The sequence below is a fragment of the Oryx dammah genome, unplaced genomic scaffold (assembly GCF_014754425.2).
Source record: "Oryx dammah isolate SB20612 unplaced genomic scaffold, SCBI_Odam_1.1 HiC_scaffold_21, whole genome shotgun sequence".
In the NCBI taxonomy this organism is placed as follows: Eukaryota; Metazoa; Chordata; class Mammalia; order Artiodactyla; family Bovidae; genus Oryx; species Oryx dammah.
In genome coordinates, this window is record NW_024070205.1 from 41,765,279 (window position 1) to 41,786,217 (window position 20,939).

Consider the following 20,939-nt stretch of genomic DNA (forward strand, 5'->3'; position numbering starts at 1 on the left):
TTTATACATATGAAAGTATAAAAATATATACTTTTATACATATGAAAAGTATAGTATGCTTAAAGGATAGGGAAGCCTGCTGTGCTACGGTCCATGGGGTTGCAGACTTGGACATGACTGAGCAACTGAACAATAACAATAGATACTTAAAGAGTGCCCATAGTTACACTAGAGTGCTATCAGAAAGTCAAGCAAACATTGTTTATTTTATTGTCAGAAAAAAGTCAGCAGTAATAAGAGCTCTCTCTCTGAAAAAGCAAGTGCTCAATGGTTAGACTACAAATCATGTCTTGAACAGAATGCCTCTCACTTCTATTTTGTAAAATGTTCTCTAATATCATTATATTGCTTTGAGAATAACAAAAATGTAGGCTGCAAGACAACCATTGCATCCAGAGGGAAAGATTCTTTTACAGGCCATGTTGGCTATCTGGGCACCAGCCTATTTCTTTAGTTCCTGCTTGAAGTAAATCTGATCAAAACTGCTAAGGAAAAGCCAAAGTGGCTCAGTAGTATGAATCACCCTACAATAGCAGAACAACCTGTTCTAGAAACAAGAAGATCTCACTTACTTTGAACCTCCACAGTCCTCCAATATCTTCAGTCTTCTCAAAGCAAGTGGGTTCGAGTCCCTCATCCACACAACACTTTAGAGAGATCAGGCCGCTGACCCCAGCTCCAATCACTGCCACCTTCTTTGCCATGATATCCTGTCAAGGAGTTGATCAGTTAATGCTGCTTCACTGAGGCAACAGGTAAGATAGTCCTTATGGTGTGGACAGTAACTGGCTTTAAATGCTGTAGCAGTGGTCATTTAATAAGCAGTACTATTTGAATAAAATGTCTCACCAATCAAGTCCCAGTCTCCTCTTTCCCTTGAAAGAAGCTAAGTTGTGTCACGTCTTGGTTTAATGTTTAACAGCAACCTATTTAACAAAGCCAACCAATTCAAAAACATAGTACCAAGGATATGAGCCAGTCTTCAGTTAAGTTCCTTTTCTTAAAATTTTATTTTGAAACAATTTTACTCATTGTTTCTTTTTTCTTTTTGCATGAGAGACTACCACTTCCCCCTTAATAAAGATATGCTGCTGCTGTTGCTAAGTCGCTTCAGTCGTGTCCGACTCTGTGCGACCCCATAGACGGCAGCCCACCAGGCTCCCCCCATCCTTGGGATTCTCCAGGCAAGAACAGTGGAATGGGTTGCCATTTCCTTCTCTGAAAAGATATGCTAAGAGTCATATATTTAAAGAGAAAATGAGACTTCAAGAAATGTCCTCCTTTGTCCCATGCTCAGGGGACACCCCTACAGCAATTCACACTCTTCTGACTTAGTGGTTCTTTGATGGAAGAGCCACCAGAAGAACAAGCAAGATACAGAAAAAGAATTTAAAAAGTAAAACAATTTGTGAGTAACATAACATAACTAGCACAAAGTGAAGGAATTACAGCCATATCTCCTTTTTTTTTTTTTGGTACTTCAATTTATTGTCCTTTACAGATCCAGCTTTTCTTTAAACACAAATCAAAAGTTTGTGGCAACCCTGCATGGAGCAAGTCTATCAGCACCATTTTCCCAACGGCATTTGATTCCTCTGCGTCCCTCTGTCTCCTTTTGGTAATTCTTAGAATTTTCAAACTTGATCATTATTAGTCTGTTTTGTACGGTGATCAGTGATCTCTGATGTTTCTATTAGGACTTGTTGAAACCTTAAATGATAGTTAGCACTTTTTAGCAATAAAGTATTTTTTAATTAAAGACTATGCCTTTCTTAGACATAATGGTGAAAGTGAAAATGGCTCAGTCATGTCCATCTCTTTGAGAACCCATGGACTATCCATGGAATTCTCCAGGCCAGAATACTGGGGTGGGTGGCCTTTCCCTTCTTCAGGGGCTTTTCCCAACCAAGGGATTGAACCCAGGTCTCCCACATTGCAGGCAGATTCTTAACCAACTGAGGTATCAGGGAAGCCCAAGACATAATGGTGTTGCACACTTTAAATAGAGTGCAGTATAATATAAACCCAACTTTGGGAAAGAAAAGAATTTGTGTGACACGTTATTTGGAGGGTCTGGAAATGAACCTGCAGTCTTTCTCACCTGTGCCTGTACTGTCAAACAGTGAACACAGTTTTCAAGAGACCAAGCTGGACTTCAGTACTTCAGTGCCTGAGGAGTCCCAACATTTAGAGTCCCCAAAGCGCGCAGAAGGCTTTCCTTGTGCAAGAATGACTAGACCCGTCATCTTGCAAGTACTGTCTTTACTCCCCTAGAATAAAGGGTCCTCCTTCTTCTCCAGAATGTGCCACAACGTTGGCCGAAGAGTCCTGAAGGGTTCGTCAAGCCGCAAGCAAGAGGGAAGGAAAGGTGCTGAGCGAGATTACGCGGCCCGGGCGGGAGCACGGAACCGGAGCCCTCTGATAAACGCTCCCCCTCCTCGGCCTGTTACGGAGAATGTGAGCGAGAAACGACCAGGAGCCCTCACTCCCGCGCGGCTACACTGGACCCGCTCCCCGCCTCCCCTTCAGTTAAGTTCTTCAGAGTGCCGAGCTTTTGTTTTTGAGCCTCTTTCCCCAGCTATCATGCTTACCTCTGTTTTTGCCTCTGAGTGCGCTGACAGTAGTTTTCCGTGTAGATTGTGTGCTGGGAGGTAGTCAGAAGCGTTTTAAGAGTCGGAGGAACCTGTGGGGAATGGGAGGAGCTTGCAGCTCTCCTCCGGCATTCTGCCAGCTGCAACTCCAGAGTCTTTGTCAGGAGTCCTGAAATGAAGCAAGAGGTTTATATCCTTGAGGTCCAGGGTAAAAGTTACAGTAATAACATCGTACAGGTACCCATGTATCATGCAGAGAGTTTAAAAATCCTCTTTATTGATATAATGGATATAACTAATGCTCATTAACAAGGTAGCAAATATGCTCATAAAAAGAAGTCCAAATTATCCCTTTACTCACCATAACATTTTTGTTTATCTTTCATATTTATATATGTAGATAATACACACACAAAAACAAAAATGGAATTGCACTCTATATATAATTTCCAACTTGATTTTTCACTCTACAATATAGCAATACCTTTATATCATAGCAACATTTTTTATAAAACACTGAACATGTGTATTTATTTTTTAAAATAATAACTCCAAAATACACTTTAACAACAACCATTAATTGGTTAATGTAATACAGAAGCACATAAAATGTTTAAAAATGGCACAGGTTTAGCAGTTGATGAATAGAAAAGGAAATACCAAAACCCAATATCACAATACTAAAAAAAAATTCAATAGATTTCCATAGGTCATACATATACATTAGAAGACATAATGCAAAAAAACATATTTATTCAAAACATTCCAAAATACTATTAGTCATAATGAGAACAGTGCAAAAGAACTAAATTTTAATTTTTTTTTATGATTTAAGCAAAGGCAGAGAGAATTCACACTTATGAATGAGAAGGCAGTATAAGGAGGTCAACTTTTTGTCAAAATTAACCTACAAATTTCACACAGTCTCAAATAAACTTAGAACAGCATTTTTATTTTTTATTTATTTTTAAAAATTTATTTATTTAATTGGAGGCTAATTACTTTACAATATTGTAGTGGTTTTTGCCATACATTGACATGAATCAACCACAGATGTACCTGTGTCTCCCATCCTGAACCCCCGTCCCACTCCCTCCCCATCCCATCCCTCAGGGTCATCCCAGTTATAGCAGCATTTTTAAAATGGCTTCATGAATTCCGTTTTGTTGATGGATTAATTTTTCATCTAACAAATACCCGTTTCTATTTCTGACATATCACCATGCCTGGACAAATGATCTCATGGAATTTACATTCTTTTAAAAATCTTTTAACACACACACACTCACAGGCTTCCCTGATGGCTCAGATGGTAAAGAATCTGCCTGCAACACAGAGGCCTGGGTTCAGTCCCTCAGTTGGGAAGATCCCCTGGAGAAGGGAATGGCTACCCACTCCAGTACTCTTGCCTGGAGAATTCTATGGACAGAGGAGCCTGGAGGGTTATAGTCCATGGGATCGCAGTCAGACATGACTGTGTATATAACACACAAACATATATTCTGGAGCTTACATTCTTGTTTTGGCCTGGCTTTCTTAGACTTGATGACTTCTGGATCCTAACTTAACTTACCTGTTCCTAGATTGCTTACCCTCCCCAAAGCTATATATCATCATATGTCTCTGCTTGGGTATCTGCTTGCTTGGATGAATCCAGTAGGACTTCTAATATCTTCCTGTCCATTGCTGTCTTTTTGCCTTGATATAGAACTGGATAACTTACCTTTGCTTACAATCTCAATTACTAGCACTACTGTTAATTAGGAAGACTAAATCAAGAGGCTATAAAGCCTTTGTGTACCTTGCTGTGCTCAGTTGTGTCTGACTCTTTGTGATCCCATGGACTGTAGCCCTCCACATTCCCCTGTCCACGGAATTTTCCAGGTAAGAATACTAGAGTGGGTTGCCATTTCCTATTCCATAGTATACCTTGGATATAGTCTAAATGATGAAGGACTTTGTTCTCCAGCCAACAAGACCAGTGGACCTAAGGACACTGAAAATTTTTTAATGCAGATTCATTCAACAAACACTTGTGGAACACCTCCTAGGTGTCAGACACTTCCTAAATGCTGTACACACAGCAATGAACAAAAGAGGCAATACTTCTTTCCTTTGTAGAGCTTGCCTTCTGGTGGAGGGAGCCAGACAAGCAATCAATAAAACAATAAACAAGTAGAGTTGTTGATGATGGGTGCCATGGAGAAAAATAAAGCAGAGAAATAAGCTCTTGGAGTGGAGAAGTGTAGTTTGATATTTTAAAATAAGTATTCAGGAAATGTCACTTTCCTAAAATTTCCCAAACTGTTTGGTCACAGTGGAATGTTTTTCTCTGTCTAATAAGTAAAGTAACTCTGTAACAAGAGTAAAAGAAACTTCAAAGGCAATAGTCAAAACTAAGGAACAGAAAGGCTGAACATGTTTCTCAAGTAAAGAGGGAAAAAGCCAGTTTACTGACATTGGGTCACAAATTTTTTAAGTGGCCTGTGAGCAGTTCTCCAGTTATATCTTCACTGTCCCTTCTCTAGTTAATTATGATCTCAGTAAAAGTCCTGTAATTTTACTTGAGAAAACACTTGGATATGCTGCTAGCAGTATTTTAAAACTGTTTGAACCCTTGGGAGATTGAATTCTTGCGCAAATGTTCCCCAGGTAGATAATCTGGAGATATTAATACCCTTTGTGTCCAAATGAGCATACAACTATGCTCACGGCATCAGCCATCAGCTTGGGAGCAGGCATCTTCTTGCCATTAGCACAAGCTGAGAAGCTTGTTCAACAGATAACCCTAGCTGGAAATTAGGTATGCCAAGGGGCAACAAAGCCACCTGGGGAGAATGAGTATATCCACAAATGAAACATCAATCACCTGCCCAATTTTCTATTAGTATATATTTAGATTCCTTCTAAGTTTTTGCTATTATGAAAAAGCTGTCATGAATTTTATTTATGTGTATGTCTTCCACATTTACCACATTATATTCTCAGGATAGAAATCTAAAAGAGAAATTGCTAAGTGTATGCTCATTTGAAAGTCTACTGCTGCTGCTAAGTTGCTTCAGTCATGTCCAATTCTGTTCGACCCCATAGATGGCAGCCTACCAGGCTCCCCCGTCCCTGGGATTCTCCAGGCAAGAACACTGGAGTGGGTTGCCATTTCCTTCTCCAGTGCATGAAAGTGAAAAGTGAAAGTGAAGTTGCTCAGTCGTGTCCGACTTGTAGCGACCCCATGGACTGTAGCCTACCAGGCTCCTCCGCCCATGGGATTTTCCAGGCAAGAGTACTGGAGTGGGTTGCCATTGCCTTCTCCATGAAAATCTACAGTGTTCCTCAAACTTTAATGTATAAAATACTTGTTGTGTGTGTGTTAGTCACCCAGTCATGTCTTATTCTTTGTGACCCCATGGACTGTAGCTCACCAGGCTCCTCTGTCCATGAAATTCTCCAGGCAAGAATATGGAAATGGGTTGGCATTCCTTTCTCCAGGGAATCTTCCTGACCCTGGGATTGAACTTGCGTCTCTCGTATCTCTTGCATTGCCGGGCAGATTCTTTACCATTGAGCCACCTGGGACTGCAGATGTGGATTTAATAGCTATGGAATGGGTCTGAGATTCTTCATTTCTAACATGATTCCAGGTGGTTCCAATGCCACTGACCCTTAGATCACATTGTGTATTACAAGTTTCTACTATGTTTTGAGAAGTTGCCTTCTGGGAAGCAGATACTTTCTAATAGTATTTTATGTTTACAAAGTATTTTAAGGTGTAAAAATACTTTTATATGCATTAAGTAATTTGGTTAATTCAGGGCCATAGGCATAACTGTGTTTGTGTGTGTGTGTGCATGCTTAGGTCGTGTCTGACTGAGACCCATGTACTGTAGCCCACTAGGCTCCTCTGTACATGAGATTTCCCAGGCACGAATAATACTGGAGTGGCTTACCATTTCCTACTCCAGAGATCTTCCTGAACCAGGGATCAAACCTGTGCCCCTTGCATCTCCTGCATTGGTAAACTGATTCTTTACCACTTGCGCCACCTGGGAAGCCCGTAGACATTATTACCTATCCTTGTTTTATGGATATGAAATGAGTTTAACTTGGCTACAAGGAAGTTTAAGAATAACCAAGATGGTAATGAGTTTCTGGAAACCTTATCATAAAGAGTCCCTGAAAAAGCTTTTGTTTAGCCCAGAGGATATATGTTGAACAGTATATGGTACTTGCCTTCAAAAAGGCTGTTATATGGAAAAGGTCATTTAAGCCTATTTTGAGTGAACACAAAAGTCTATTCGGGATCAAATTTGTGAATGTTCCAAAAATCTGTTTGCTTCAATATAAGGAAGAACTTTTTGGCTAAAAATGCTGTACAAGAAGGGAATGAGCTGCTTGGTGAGGTAATGAATTCCCTGTTACTTTATTGAAACAGAGGTTGAAAAACCACTTGTTAGTGGACAATAGAGGTTATTGAGGTGGAGTGCAATACTGAAGTAAAGTTGTCCTAACTGCAAACTTTTAGATCTTGGATTCTGTCACTATCAGTTGTTGTTCTAAAATAGGCACAAAGTTGCTGAGAAGACTTTGGACTGGAAAGTATGCTGGTTACTGTAAAGGACTGAGGTTATTGGCACTACCCATCCTCATGGCTGGGGTCCTGGAGTCACCTCCTGAGCTTTTCTTGGAAGGTTCTGAGCTCTCTTAATTATGGCTACTCTCAAGAGAACAGTGTATATATCAGCCCTGATATCATCCTATTTCCATTTTTACTTTTAATTATATATTTCAACAGATAAAAACATGCATCACTCCCTAAGAAGAGGAAGTGCAGAGCTAGAAGGACACGTTTTCTCATTACATTGCTTTAGACCACTAGGTAAATGACAAGCCAAACTAGTCTTAGTATCCTTTGACTATGATTCAGTTTTATTGTTTGGATGAACTCATCTATATCTCCCGTGTGATGTATATAGTCTCATCATTTCCATGTGCTCTATATTTTCTGGGGCAATTCTCTTTTAAAATAATCCTCCTTAGTTTTTGGACCAAGAGAAACATTCCCCAAATCTCTTTGAAGTGGTAGGAAAGTAATATGAAGGAACAGATGCATGACAGGTCTGAGCAAAGGAAATGCTCTTTGGACCAGATTTTTAAAAGTTTTATTGGGATATAATTCATATGCTACATAATTCATTTATTTAATTTAAATAGTTTAGCCATACAACCATGTAATGTAATGGTTTTTAGTATGTTCACAGAGTTGTGTGACCATCACCACAATCAATTTTAGAATATTCTCATCACCCTCCAAAGAACTGTACAGAATCACATCCCAATTTCTTTGCACATAGCACCACCCTGAGTCCTAGGCAACCACTTATTTTCTTTCTATTGTTATAAAATTTGCTGATTCTGAAATGTCCTATAATTGGAATCATATGATTTTTTTTGGATTTGAAATTATTGCAAATAAGATGCTTTATTTTGAATGTGAATGGCTTCTTTCACTTAGCAGTAATTTTTTAAGGTTCACTTATGTTGTAGAAAATATAAATATTTCATTCCTTTTTATTGCTGAATAATATTCTATTGTATGGATACCATGTTTTATTTATTTATCCATTCATCAGTTGATGAATGTTTGGGCTGTTTCTACCTTTTGGCTATTATGAAGACCACTTCTCCCTAAATCACTATTGTACTACAAAGATAAAAATGTAACTTTATTTTTAACATTTATGAATATATTACAAAGTTACAAAGGTATAACTCATAGTCATGTACTCAGTATCCAGCTGAAACCCTCTTTGTACCCTCCCTGATTTTATTCTTTTCTATGCCTGCCAAAGGTAAACAGTCTGCTTATATTATTTTGTATATTTCTTTATACTTTTACTACATGTAATGAATAAAACATTATAGCATCATAAAAATATATCACACCATATACATTTTTGTGTAACTTGCTTTTTTGCTCAGTGTTATATTTATGAAATCCATGTTTTCTAAATCTATGCAACTTTATTTCATTTATTTTTACCATGTGGCAAATTCCTTGATATAAGTATATTATAGTTTAGTTCTCCATTTAATGAAAGGTTATTTCTATTTTTTCTATGTAAATAATATATTCTTGTTTTTGTTTACTTGGGCACCTGTTCAGTAGTTTCTCCAGGGTACCTGCTTCACTGTGGAATCACTTGATTATAGCATATTCATATTTTCAGCTTTGTTAGATATTGATAAATTGTCCTCCAAAATATATGTACCAATTTATACTCCCTCCAACAATAACTAATTCTCTGACTTTCATTCTATCTGGTACTTGGCATAATCAGAGGTTCTTTTAGTCTAATATTAAAGATGTGAAATGATATTTCATCATATTTTAAACTTTTTTGGGATTACTGAGTGCTATGAATTAACAAAGGTTTGGAGATAATAGTACAATTTAAAGAGTAAGTTATAGTTGATACTTGAAGTGTCTTCTCTTAAAATCTATATACCTGAATCAAATCTCAGAGTCCCTTACCAGGTTGACTCTTAACTGATAGTAGAGATAACCTTAAAGCCCAGGCCTGACTGCCTCTAAAACCCAGAAAGTGTAGTCACCCTGGTCTGCCTTGTTTGCTTCTTGAGAATAATCCCATACTCAGTACAAATGACAATAAGAACTTCATACTCTACAGTAAAAATACATGCTGATAAAAAAAGACATGTTACCATGATCTGGACAACCATAATAGAATAAGAGTGTAGTAGAATTACAGTGCACGAGTGCTAAGTTGCATCAGACTCTTTGTGACCCTATGAACTATAGCCTGCCAGGCTTCTCTGTCCATGGGATTCTCCAGGCAAGAATATTGGAGTGGGTTGCCATGCCCTTCTCCAGGGGATCTTCCCAACCCAGGGATAGAACCCATGTCTCTTTTCTACCTGTATTGGCAAGCTGGTTCTTTATCACCAGTGCCCCCTGGGAAGCTCCAGTAAAGACATCCCAAAGTTGCAGTTATGAGGCCTCAGCACTATGTGAGTGACCCCCTAATTGGGGCATGTTGTGCTGCCAAGACCAATATCTTTCTATTCAGTTTTTTATCTCTCAGGGAAAGATTGCCTGAATGTTGCTGTTTGCTATATTCTCATTTATACTTTTGCATCCTGGAAGGCAAATTGGAAGTAAACACAAGCTTAAATATATCATTCAATGAATGGTTTTAAGCATAGATTGGTCTAGCTCCAGATTTATGAAAAATCAAAACCAAAAATAATGCCAAACATTTCACTAGATCTGAATGATCATGGCTTTGCTAAGACATCCAATTTTTATTTCTAAACAAAATCTTTGATCCTACAATATTATAATGGAAGGAAATAGCAAAACACTGGAAACAAACAAAATGTTCATCAATAGGAGACTGGGTTCAATGAATTACAGTCCATCCATACAGTCAAATAATATGCAGCTTTGTAAAGAGTGAGAAACTTCTCTATATACTGCTTGCCAAGATATGTTATTAAATGAAAAAAGAAAGGTACAGAGCAGTATATGTACCATGGTATACTTTGTGTAAAACTAGAAGAATAAAATGAAAATGCATTTTAGTTTTCTCATATTTGCATAAATAAACTGAAAAACTATTCAGGAAGTTAATAAAAGTGAATACTCAAGGGGATCAGAGAATGGGAACTGAAAAGAAGGGAGATGGGACCTTGGTAGATACAGGCCAGGAGTGAATGTAAGATTTTTCATTTTTTTAATTAAAAGTTTTTTGAACAATGAAAATATATAACTATTAAAACAAGCACAGTTATTACTGTTTAAGCCATCAGAAAAGCCTCTGCATTTGGATAACTTCACTGAATCCTGGGTTCACCTAAGGAAAGTGCTTGATGCTTGTCTTACATGGTCACTACTGAAATAATGGAGCAATGAACTAAGGAACAAAGGGAGGATCTACCTAAAGAGGTAAATGACAGTCCCCATTCAGGAAGGCAGAAACTGATTGTATCTGAAGAAGTAGCAGTTTTATCACTTTCAAAAACATCTAAATCCTAGTCTTTGTAGAACTTGTTACAAATAAACTGTAATGATTAATCATAATACCCTGCCTCCATCTCCATCTATCAAACTCTTACCCATCTTTGGTGTCTTTCCTGATCAACCCACACAGAAATTAGAACTTACATTGCTACTATTGAATTGTAACCTGCTCAAGTTTCTCTCATATACTGTGTCTGTTAGACTTCTTTACAACCAATAACCAACTGCAGTTGTTTCTGTCAACTTAGTTTGTCTGAAATTTGGCCTCTTATCTCCATTATGCCTGCAACTATCAAAGTTCAGGTGGTTGTCCTTTCTTACTGAAGGTCTGATTGTCTCCTGACTCTCAGTCTTAGCCCATCACTCCCTCCAACTTAGCCACTCCTCCCCACCACCAGATTTATTCATTAGATTACAGGTGTAATTAAGAGAACTTCAGCCTAAGTATGGTTAACTGAACACGCTTCTCTTCTGTTGTCCTTGAAATCCCACTGAAATATTAATAAGAATCCTCCCGTGAAAAGCATAAATTCAAAGGATACACAGAATAGAGAGGAGATTACAGTAAAGAAGACGTGTCAACACATTTTTTTGAAGATGGGAATTGATTAATAAGAAATGAGAAAGTTAACGTATATATTTGCAAGAGGAATGGTAACACAAAAAAGGTGAATTAAACCAGATGATGTCAGGATGGCTTAGGAGTTGAAGGCATCAGGAACTGCAAAGATGTTGGTAAGGAAACAAGATTGGTTGAAAATTTGTTTAAGGGACAGATATTTCTCCCTCAAATATGGCATAACCATGAGGCTGGCCTCCATCCATCTTGGATAGAAACTGAAAGTTTGATCTTTGTAGAAATTGAACTGGTGAAGATCTAGACCTGAAGATGTAAAAAGACCCCCAAACAGGGCACTTCAATATGACAAAAATTGCAGGGGTAAAAAGTTTCCATAGCCTTCCAGAAGAAGAAATACAAGTTGTATGAGAAGAAAAGAGAATAGAAATAACAATGGACTTTTAACAATAATATTGAAGCTAAAAGACAGTGGGGCAATGACTTAAAAACTCTAAGGTAATAAAATTTTCAGCTTATAGTTTTATATCCAACTGAAATATTTACTAATTAAGTTTGTGAGGAAAGACATATTGGAGACTGTTTATTGCATGTCCCAAAGCTTCCAAGTTCTTTTTCCCTTTCCACTATAGGCTGGAAAAGATTTTCATTATTACAGATGCCCTTCCACTTGGAAGTCACCATGCAATTTTAATTTTGATGATGAAACATACAAAGAACTCTTCTAGTGGATTTCTGGGCAGTATTTGATCTTCTTCCCTTTCTTCCTCCCATATTCTTTCCCTCCTTCCTTTTATTCTTCCTCTTCCCCTCTTTCTCTCTTCCTTCCTCTCCTTTACCCCTTCTTCTCCCCTTCCTCATCTCTCCTCCCTCCTTCCTTCTCCCCCTCCGTTATCTTCTTCCCATATTCTTCCCTCTCTCTTTCTCCTTCCCCCTATCTATTTAGATGTAGCATAGTCTTCATCTTTTGAACTGTGGTGTTGGAGAAGACTCTTGAGGGTCCTTTGGACCCTGCAAGGACATCCAATCACTCCATCCTAGAGGATATCAGTCCTGAGTGTTCATTGGAAGGACTGATGTTGAAGCTGAAACTCCAATACTTTGGCCACCTGATGTGAAGAGCTAAATCATTTGAAAAGACCCTGATGCTGAGAAAGATTGAAGGCAGGAGGAGAAGGGGATGACAGAGGATAAGATGGTTGGATGGCATCACCAACTCCATAGAGACAAGTTTGAGTAAACTCTGGGAGTTGGTGATGGACAGGGAGGCCTGGCGTGCTGTGGTCCATGGGGTTGTGAAGACTCGGACACCACTGAGCAACTGAACTGTACTGAACTGAGTCTTCATCTTCTTTATTTATTTTTATTTTTATGATATTGGGATGTTTTATTAGATTCCCCATTTAATGATTCATTCCTTCTGAAGAACAGAAAAATTCTGGTATTAAAGATTTTTCTTTTGTTTAAATGGTAGTGGAAGGGTCATGCAGAGAAGGCAATGGCACTCCACTCCAGTACTCTTGCCTGGCAAATCCCATGGGTGGAGGAGCCTGGCAGGGTTATGAGTCCTCTCATCTTTAGTTTTTTTTTTTTTTGTCTTGGAAGTCCCTAGATTTGTTTCCCCCTTTTTTCTTCTTTCTCTCTTCACCACCAAATTTTAAAAGGGCACATTGTCCTCTCTTCTGTCTTTTTTCTCCCCCAGAGCTGTGTATTTCAGACTGTTTCTTTACACGTAGTTTATCCTTTCAAATTGCACCTACTTTAAGGATGCCACAAAAAAAAGAAAACTACAGGTCAATATCTCTGGTGAACATAGATGCAAAAATCCTCAATAAAATTCTAGCAAACAGAATCCAAAAACATATTAAAAAGATCATACAACATGACCAAGGGAGCTTTATTCCAGGGATGCAACAGTTATTCAATATTCACAAATCAATCAATGAGATATACCATATTAACAAATTGAAAGGCAAAAACCATATGATTCTCTCAATAGATGCAGAGAAAATCCTTGACAAAATTAAACAACTATTTATGATCAAAACTCTCCAGAAAGCATAGAAAGAACATACTCAACATAGTAAAAGCTTTATATGAAAAACCCACAGGAAACATTACCCTCAGTGGCAAAAAACTGAAGCATTTCCTCTAAAATCAGGGACAAGACAAGGATGCCTCTCACCAGTACTGTTCAACATAGTTTTGGAAGTCCTAGCCATAGAAATCAGAGGAGAAAAATAAATAAAAGGACTCCAGATTGGAAAAGAAGAAGTAAAACTCTCACTTTTGCAGATGACATGATCCTCTATAGAAAACTCTAAAGATACTACCAGAAAATTACTAGAGCTAATCAATGAATATAGTCAAATTGCAGGATATGAAATTAATATGCAGAAATCCCATGCATTGCTGTATAATAACAATGAAAAAAAAAAACAGAAAAAGAAATTAAGGAAACAATCCCATTCACCATTGTGATGAAAAGAATAAAATACTTAGGAATAAATTTATCTAAAGAAATAAAAGACCTATATATAGAAAGCTATAAAACACTGATAAATCAAAGATGACACAGATAGATGGGGAAATATACCGTGTTCATGGATCAGATGAATCAATATAGTGAAAATGAGTATACTACCCAGAGCAATCTATAGATTCAACACAATCCCTATCAAGCTATCAATGGTATTCTCCACAGAACTAGGACAAATAATTTCACAATTTGTGTGGAAATGCAAAAACAAAAAACAAAACCTCGAACAGCCAAAGCAATCTTGAGAAAGAAGAATGGAACTGGATGAATCAACCTGCCTGACTTCAGCCTATACTACAAAGCTACAGTCACAAGACAGTATGGTACTGGCACAAAGACAGAAACATAGATCAATGGAACAAATTAGAAAGCCCAGAGATAAATCCATGTACCTATGGATACCTCATCTTTGACAAAGGAGGCAAAAACATACAACTGAGAAAATATAATCTCTTTGACAAGTGGTGCTGGGGAAACTGGTCAACCATGTGCAAAAGAATGAAACTAGAACATGTCTTACATAAAGATAAACTCAAAATGGATTAAAGACCTAAATGTAAGACCAGAAACTATAAAAATCTTAGAGGAAAACATAGGCAGAACACTCTGTGACATAAATCACAGCAATATCCTCTATGACTCACCTACCAGAGCAATGGAAATAAAAATGAAAATAAACAAATGGGACCCAATTAAACTTAAAAGTTTGCACAACAAAGGAAACTATAAGCAAGGTGAAAAGACAGCCTTCAGAATGGGAGAAAATATTAGCTAATGAAGCAACTGACAAAGAATTAATCTCAGAAATATACAAGCAGCTCATGCAGGTCAATACCAGAAAAATAAACAACCCAATCAAAAAATGGACCAAAGAACTAAACAGATATTTCTCCAAAGAAAACATACAGATGGCTAACAAACACATGAAAAGATGCTCAACATCACTCATTATCAGTTAAGTTCAGTTGCTCAGTCATGTCTACTCTTTGTGACCCCATAGTCTGTAGCAAGCCAGGCCTCCCTGTCAACACCAACTCCCAGAGTTTACTCAAACTCATGTCCATTGAGTCGGTGATGCCATCCAACCATCTGATATTCTGTTGTCCCCTTCTCCTACCTTCAATCCTCCCCAGCATCGGGGTCTTTTCAAAAGAGTCAGTTCTTGCATCAGGTGGCCAAAGTATTGGGAGTTTCAGCTTCAGTATCAGTCCTTCCAATGAATATTCAGGACTGATTGCCTTTAGGATGGACTGGTTGGATCTCCCTGCAGTTCAAGGGACTCTCAAGAGTCTTCTCTAATGCCACAGTTTAAAAGCATCAATTCTTCAGTGATCAGCTTTCTTTATAGTCGAGCTATCACATCCATACATGACTACTGGAAACACCATAGCTTTGACTAGACGGACATTTGTTGGCAAAGTAATGTCTCTGCTTTTTAATACGCTGTCTGAGTTGGTTATAGCTTTTCTTCCAAGGAGAAAGTGTCTTTTAATTTTATGGCTGCAGTCACCATGTGCAGTGATTTTGGAGCCCCCCCCCCCAAAATAAAGTCTGTCACCGTTTCCATTGTTTCCCCATCTATTTCCCATGAAGTGATGGGACCAGATGCCATGATCTTAGTTTTCTCAATGTTGAGTTTTAAGCCAACTTTTTCACTCTCCTCTTTCACTTTCATCAAGAGGCTTTTCAGTTCTTCTTCACTTTCTGCTATAAGGGTGGTGTCATCTACATATCTGAGGTTGTTGATATTTCTCCTGGCAATCTTGATTCCAACTTGTGCTTCATCCAGCCCACAGTTTCTCATGATGTACTCTGCATAGAAGTTAAATAAGCAGGGTGACAATATACAGCCTTGACATACTCCTTTTCCTATTTGGAACTAGTCTGTTGTTCCATGTCCAGTTCTAACTGTTGCTTCCTGACCTGCATACAGATTTCTCAGGGGGCAGGTCAGGTGGCCTGGTATTCCCATCACTTGAAGAATTTTCCACTGTTTCTTATGATCTACACAGTCAAAGGCTTTGGCATAGTCAATAAAGCAGAAGTAGATGTTTTCTTGGAACTCTGTTGCTTTTTCAATGATCCACAGATGTTGGCAATTTGATCTCTGGTTCCTCTGCCTTTTCTAAACCCAGCTTGAACATCTGGAAGTTCACAGTTCACGTAATGTTGAAGCCTGGCATGGAGAATTTTGAGCTTTACTTTGCTAGTGTGTGAGATGAGTGCAATTGTGAGGTAGTTTGAGCATTCCTTGGCATTGCCTTTCTTTGGGATTGGAATGAAAACTGATCTTTACCAGTCCTGTAGCCACTGCTGAGTTTTCCAAATTTGTTGGTATATTGAGTGCAGAACTTTCATAGCAACATCTTTTAGGATTTGAAATAGCTCAACTGGAATTCCATCACCTCTACTAGTTTTGTTCGTAGTGATGCTTCCTAAGGCCCACTTGACTTCACATTCCAGGATGTCCAGCTCTAGGTGAGTGATCACACCATCGTGATTGTCTGGGTTGTGAAGATCTCTTTTGTATAGTTCTTCTGTGTATTCTTGCCACCTCTTCTTAATATCTTCTGCTTCTATTAAGTCCCTACCATTTCTGTCCTTTAGTGTGCTCATCTTTGCATGAAATGTTCCTTTGGTATCTTTAATTTTCTTGAAGAGATCTCTATTATTTCCTATAGTATTGTTTTCCTCTATTTCTTTGCAGTGATCATGGAGGAAATGACTGATCACTCATTATCAGAAAAATACAAATCAAAACCACAATGAGGTACCATCTCACGCTGGTCAGAATGGCTGCTGTCAAAAAGTGTACCAACAGTAAATGCTGGAGAGGGTGTGGAGAAAAGGGAATCCTCTTACACTTTTGGTGGGAATGAAAACTAGTACAGCCACTATGGAGAACAGTGTGGAGATTCCTCAAAAAACTGGAAATAGAACTGCCATATGACCCAGCATCCTCTATCCTCAAGTTATACTGAAGGAATGTTTTGGTGTAGAAATTACCTTTTATTTCCACTTGTTTCAAATTATTTGATGAGTAGATCCTGGGAGAGGGGTCACTATACAGCTGTCACTGTCCTCAACTGCTCCAGATTTTTTTGCTTATATGTAGCTTGTGTGGAGGAGAAGGCAATGGCACCCCACTCCAGTACTCTTGCCTGGAAAATCCCATGGATGGAGGAGCCTGGTGGGCTACAGTCCATGCGGTCGTTAAGAGTCGGACACGACTGAGTGACTTCACTTTCACTTTTCACTTTCATGCATTGGAGAAGGAAATGGCAACCCACTCCAGTGTTCTTGCCTTGAGAATCCCAGGGACGGGGGAGCCTGGTGGGCTTCCATCTATGGGGTTGCACAGAGTTGGACACGACTGAAGTGACTTAGCAGCAGCTTGTGTGTATGTGTTCCTTTAGATAAATTCTTTTAAAGCAGGATTAGCTATTTTTTCCTTACTAGCAAAATGCTTTGCATATCCTAGTTGTTGAATAATGATCATATTCAGGATCAATTGATTTTGAATGAAATGGTACCTTAATCCACTAGGATTTCTTGAGGATTATTGACATAGTCCTACCAATTTTAAATTTAAGGCAAATAAACTGATTAGTATTTGCCTTTGAGGATATCAGTGAAAAATCAATGAAAATCTTGAATAATGATTGCTTTTAAAATATGTGATATGGTTCACTTTTAAATGTGCCACGGACCTCAGCAGGCATTTTCTTAGCAAAGAGATCATCATTTATAATTTACATAATTCTAATTTTTATGGATTTTGTGCTGTCATAGTAAATGATTAGTTTTTCTTAATTAGGCTAAATATTCTCCATTTAAATATTGTTCTTTTATTCATTTTCTTTTCAATTTGAAAAACAGAAGTCATAGTTAGCAAAAATCAACTTTAGCTCATACTCTACTCATGACATTATGAATTCTACATAGAGATTTAGTGAGATTTATGATGGAATGTGGTCCACTGGAGAAGGGAATGGCAAACCACTTCAGTATTCTTGCCTTGAGAACCCCATGAACAGTATGAAAAGGCAAAATGATAGGATACTGAAAGAGGAACTCCCCGGGTCAGTAGGTGCTCAATATGCTACTGGAGATCAGTGGAAAAATAACTCCAGAAAGAATGAAGGAATGAAGCCAAAGCAAAAACAATACCCAGCTGTGGATGTGACTGGTGATAGAAGCAAGGTCTGATGCTGTAAAGAGCAATATTGCACAGGAACCTGGAATGTCAGGTCCATGAATCAAGGCAAATTGGAAGTGGCCAAAGAGGAGATGGCAAGAGTGAAGATCGACATTCTAGGAAGCAGAGAACTAAAATGGACTGGAATGGGTGAATTTAACTCAGATGACCATTATATTTACCACTGTGGGTAGGAATCCCTTAGAAGAAGTGGAGTAGCCACGATGGTCAACAAAAGAGTCCGAAATGCAGTACTTGAATGCAATCTCAAAAACGACAGAATTATCTCTGTTCATTTCTAAAGCAAACCATTCAATATCACGGTAATCCAAGCCTATGCCCCAACCAGTAACACTGAAGAAGCTGAAGTTGAATGATTCTAAGATGACCTACAAGACCTTATAGAACTAACACCCCAAAAGATGTCTTTTTCATTATAGGAGACTGGAATGCAAAAGTAGGAAGTCAAGAAACACCTGGAGTAACAGGCACATTTGGCCTTGGAGTACGGAATGAAGCAGGGCAAAGGCTAATAGAGTTTTGCCAAGAGAACACACTGGTCATAACAAACACCCTCTTCCAACAACACAAGAGAAGACTCTACACATGCATATCACCAGATGGTCAACACCGAAATCAGATTGATTACATTCTTTGCAGCCAAAGATGGAGAAGCTCTATACAGTCAGCAAAAACAAGACTTGGAGCTGACTGTGGCTCAGATCATGAACTCCTTATTGCCAAATTCAGACTTAACTTGAAGAAAGTGGGGAAAACCACAAACCATTCAGGTCTGAGCTAAATCAAATCCCTAACGATTATACAGTGGAAGTGAGAAATAGATTTAAGGGACTAGATCTGATAGACAGAGTGCCTGATGAACTATGGAAGGAGGTTCGTGACATTGTACAGGAGATAGAGATCAAGACCATCACAATCGAAAAGAAATGCAAAAAAGCAAAATGGCTGTTTGGGGAGGCCTTACAAATAGCTGTGAAAAGAAGAGAAGTGAAAAGCAAAGGAGAAAAGGAAAGATATAAGCATCTGAATGCAGAGTTTCAGAGAATAGCAAGAAGAGATAAGAAAGCCTTCTTCAGCAATCAATGCAAAGAAATAGAGGGAAACAACAGAATGGGAAAGACTAAAGATCTCTTCAAGAAAATTAGAGATACCAAGGGAATATTTCATGCAAAGATAGGCTTGATAAAGGACAGAAATGGTATGGACCTAACAGAAGCAGAAGATATTAAGAAGAGGTGGCAAGAATACACAGAAAAACTGTACAAAACAGAGTTTTACAACCCAGATAATCACAATGGTATGATCACTCACCTAGAGCCAGACATTCTGCAATGTGAAGTCAAGTGGGCCTTAGAAAGCATCACTACGAATAAAGCTAGTGGAGGTGACGGAATTCCAGTTGAGCTATTTCAAATCCTGAAAGATGATGCTGTGAAAGTGCTGCACTCAATATGCCAGCAAACTTGGAAAACTCAGCAGTGGCCACAGGAATGGAAAAGGTCAGTTTTCATTCCAATCCCAAAGAAAGGCAATGCCAAAGAATGCTCAAACTACCGCACAATTGCACTCATCTCACACGCTAGTAAAGTGATATTCAAAATTCTCCAAGCCAGGCTTCAGCAGTACATGAATGGTGAACTTCCAGCTGTTCAAGCTGGTTTTAGAAAAGGTAGAGGAACCAGAGATCAAATTGCCAACATCCACTGGATCATGGAAAAAGCAAGAGAGTTCCAGAAAAACATCTATTTCTGCTTTATTGACTATGCCAAAGCCTTTAACTGTGTGAATCACAATAAACTATGGAAGATTCTTCAAGAGATGGGAATACTAAACTACCTGACCTGCCTCTTGAGGAACCAGTATGCAGGTATGCAGGTCAGGAAGCAACAGTTAGAACCAGACATGGAACAAAAGACTGGTTCCAAACAGGAAAAGGAGTATGTCAAGGCTATATATTGTCACCCTGCTTATTCAACTTATATGCAGAGTATATCATGAGAAACCGTGGGCTGGATGAAGCACAGGCTGTAATCAAGATTGCCGGGAGAAAAATCAATAATCCCAGATATGCAGATGACACCACCCTTAAGGCAAAAAGTGAAGAGGAACTAAACAGCCTGTTGATGAAAGTGAAAGAGGAGAGTGAAAAAGTTGGCTTAAAGCTGAACATTGAATACTAAGATCATGGCATCTGGTCCCATCACTTCATGGAAAATAGATGGGGAAACAGTGTCAGACTTTATTTTTCTGGGCTCCAAAATCACTGCAGATGGGGACTGCAGCCATGAAATTAAAAGATGCTTACTCCTTGGAAGGAAAGTTATGAGCAAGCTAGATAGCATATTAAAAAGCAGAGATATTACTTTGCCAGCAATGGTCAGTCTAGTCAAGGCTATGGTTTTTCCAGTGGTCATGTGTGGATGTGAGAGTTGGACTGTGAAGAAAGCTGAGCACCAAAGAATGGATGCTTTTGAACCGTGGTGTTGGAGAAGACTCTTGGGAGTCCCTTGGACTGCAAGGAGATCCAATCAATCCATCCTAAAGGAGATCACTCCTGGGTGTTCATTGGAAGGACTGACGCTGAAGCTGAAACTTACTTTGGCCATATCATGTGAAGAGTTGCCTCATTGGAAAAGACTCTGATGCTGGGAGGGATTGGGGGCAGGAGGAGAAGGGTATGACAGAGGATGAGATGGCTGGATGGCATCACCGACTCGATGGACATAAGTTTGAGTGAACCCTGGGAGCTGGTGATAGACAGGGAGGCCTGACATGCTGCAATTCATGAGGTCGCAAAGAGTTGGACACGACTGAGCGACTGAACTGAACTGAAATGATTATCTTTATAAAACTTCTTAAAAAACAAGATGCTCAATTCTCTTTGTCACTCATTCTTTTAGCAGTCTTCAGTTCAGAGAGTTCTTCATTATGTTTAACTAAATCCTTTAAATCTCATTAGCAGTACACTTTCCGTA

The 20,939-nt window shown here is 38.7% G+C and overlaps 1 protein-coding gene across 1 annotated transcript in view; it reads right to left on the minus strand.

Annotated features, from left to right (window-relative positions):
- FMO2 (flavin containing dimethylaniline monoxygenase 2) overlaps window positions 1–2,693 on the minus strand; it is a 43,039-nt gene extending 40,346 nt beyond the window's left edge. The window contains exons 1-2 of the mRNA XM_040263529.1: window positions 2,592–2,693; window positions 573–710 (exon numbers count right to left, since the gene is read on the minus strand). Of these exons, the coding sequence (XP_040119463.1) occupies window positions 573–704 (132 nt within the window). The 5' untranslated portion in view covers window positions 705–710; window positions 2,592–2,693. The remainder of the gene's footprint in view (window positions 1–572; window positions 711–2,591) is intronic.
- Window positions 2,694–20,939: the final 18,246 nt, after the last annotated feature.